Source organism: Monoraphidium neglectum, assembly GCF_000611645.1.
Source record: "Monoraphidium neglectum strain SAG 48.87 unplaced genomic scaffold scaffold04954, whole genome shotgun sequence".
Classification (NCBI taxonomy): domain Eukaryota; kingdom Viridiplantae; phylum Chlorophyta; class Chlorophyceae; order Sphaeropleales; family Selenastraceae; genus Monoraphidium; species Monoraphidium neglectum.
This window is the reverse complement of record NW_014008676.1, coordinates 1-2,024: the sequence shown is the minus strand read 5'-3', so window position 1 is coordinate 2,024 and position 2,024 is coordinate 1. Positions and strand designations below refer to the sequence as shown.

Here is a 2,024-nt window from a genome sequence, read left to right as displayed (position 1 = left end):
GGTGAGCAGTTGCGGCGAGTATGGGCACCAGGACAGGCAGCGGCCCCAGCCGTCAGCGAGCTGTATGACCACAAAAAAAGGCAGCAGCTGGCTGCTAGCCGCTCCGACGGCTTGCAGCAAGGGGTTGGGCAGGGTCGTGGCCAGGGGCGGGGATGGCATTTGCGAGGAGGCGTCCCGGCAGATGGGCGGTCGGCCTGCTTGGATCTCGGTTGACGTGCCGGCACACTTGTCGTGCTGTGGCCCCGCAGGACTCGTGCCGATGGGTGCCCTGCGCGGATGGCAAGGATGGCGGAAGTGCAGCCGCCGCTGCGGCGGGGCCGGCGACGGCGTCGGCCGCGGCTGTGGGGCCCCCGGCGGCGGGGGCGGCCTCGGCGCAGCTGCGGAGAAGAGCGGCGGCGCAGCCGGCGGCTGACGCGTCTTAACTTGCTCCCTTGAGTGGGCCACCACATGTGCTTTATGACATTCAATCGTGGTGTGACTCTATTCGATGATTTTATTTGCATTTTTCATCGTCGTTCTGGCTGTCTGACGCCGTAATTGCTGTCGGTTAACCCCCCTTGGCTTCTGCAATCCAGGGCGACAGAAGAGAAGGCCTGCCAGGAATTCACCAAGTGACCCCGGCGCTGGCAGCACCACGCTAGGGGGAACTCCGCCGTGCAAGTTGGGAGTTACAGGTTTCAAAACCTTCCTGCAACACCGCAATTTGCACCTATGCGTGCGCCCCGCTGCCGTCAAAAACCTCGACCACGGCTCAGCCCCGCACCGTCCCCTGCACCCGCGCGACCGCACGCCAGGCCGGAGCCGACCGCCGTTGCCCGAGCGCCACGGCAGCGCGCATGCGCGCCCTCAATCCTGCTGCTGCCGCCGCTGCCGCTGCTACTGCTGCTGCTGCTGCTGCTGCTGCGCCACCGCCCTCAAGACCGCGCTGAAGTCCGCGTCCCCGTGCCCCAGCCCCTTGGCGCGCACGTAAAGGTCGTTCGCGGCCGCCGCCACGCCCAGCGGCTGCCCGCGCGCGTCCGCGGCCGCGATCGCCAGCCGCAGGTCCTTCTGCTGGTGCTTCAGGGGGAAAGCGGTCGGGAAGGTTCCCTGTGGGGCGGGGGTGGACGTATTCGGCGGGGCACGTAATCATAAGCAGGGCGCGCTGTTTGGACAGCTGGGCGTATGCGTGTTGCCGGGGCGTAAGAGGGGCCGCGGGGGCGCCGTCTTGGACGGGCGCCGCCGCTCGAGACGACTTTGGGGCAAGACCCTTGCTCCGCTGCGGCGCCGCGGACGCAGCGCGAGCCGCCACCCCACGCGCCTTGGCCATGTTGGGCCCCTTGAGTGCGAACATGGGGGAGGCGATCGCCCCCAGCGCCACCACATCCAGCAGGTCCTGCTGGCTGAGGCCCAGGCCGTCCGCCAGGACCAGGCCCTCTGCAAAGGCGGCCATCATGGAGCCCTGCGCGCGGCGCAGTGTGACGCGGGGCCGCACGGTGCTGTTTGGTTCGTTGGTCGCGTCTGGTTTCGTCGGGTTTGGGTTGGTGGCGGTTTGGACGCACGCGGCACGGCCAGGCCCGGCACGCAATGCGGAAGGCAGAGGTGGAGGCGCAAGCAGGGCGAGTTGGTCGTGGCCCAAGGAGCGGCGCGCGCCGGGACGTGTGGGAGGTCCCCGAGCGGGTCAGCGCCGCGCGTGCTGCGCCCCGCCAGTGGCCCGCGAGGCCGGGCCGCCTTGCGGGCGGAGGGGTGCGCGCGGATCGCGGCCCTCTGGTCTTGGGCACGTGCGCCCTGGACGGCGCCCCACCCGCTGCGCCGCACGCCCTGGGCCCCACGGCTCACACAGCAGCCCGGGCCCCAGGACCAACCCCCGCAGCAGGATTATCATTACCCCTGCGGCTGCGCAGCCCCCAACCCCCAATCCCCGGCGCTGCCCTACCCGGCACATCACCGCTGCCCCTGTAGTGATCCCTGCACTTTCCAGCCCCACCCCACCTCCCCTTCAATCGCCAGGGCGGTGGGGGTGGGGTGGGGGTGCACCCGCAACCCCC

General features: G+C 70.0%; 1 protein-coding gene across 1 annotated transcript; it reads right to left on the bottom strand.

Annotated features, from left to right (window-relative positions):
* Positions 1-876: 876 nt before the first annotated feature.
* Positions 877-1,432, bottom strand: MNEG_15010 (hypothetical protein; the record flags this gene model as incomplete). The annotated part of the gene is made up of 2 exons (XM_014036518.1): positions 877-1,086; positions 1,289-1,432. 2 exons carry the CDS (start codon positions 1,430-1,432, stop codon positions 877-879), a joined length of 354 nt encoding a protein of 117 aa, XP_013891972.1.
* Positions 1,433-2,024: the final 592 nt, after the last annotated feature.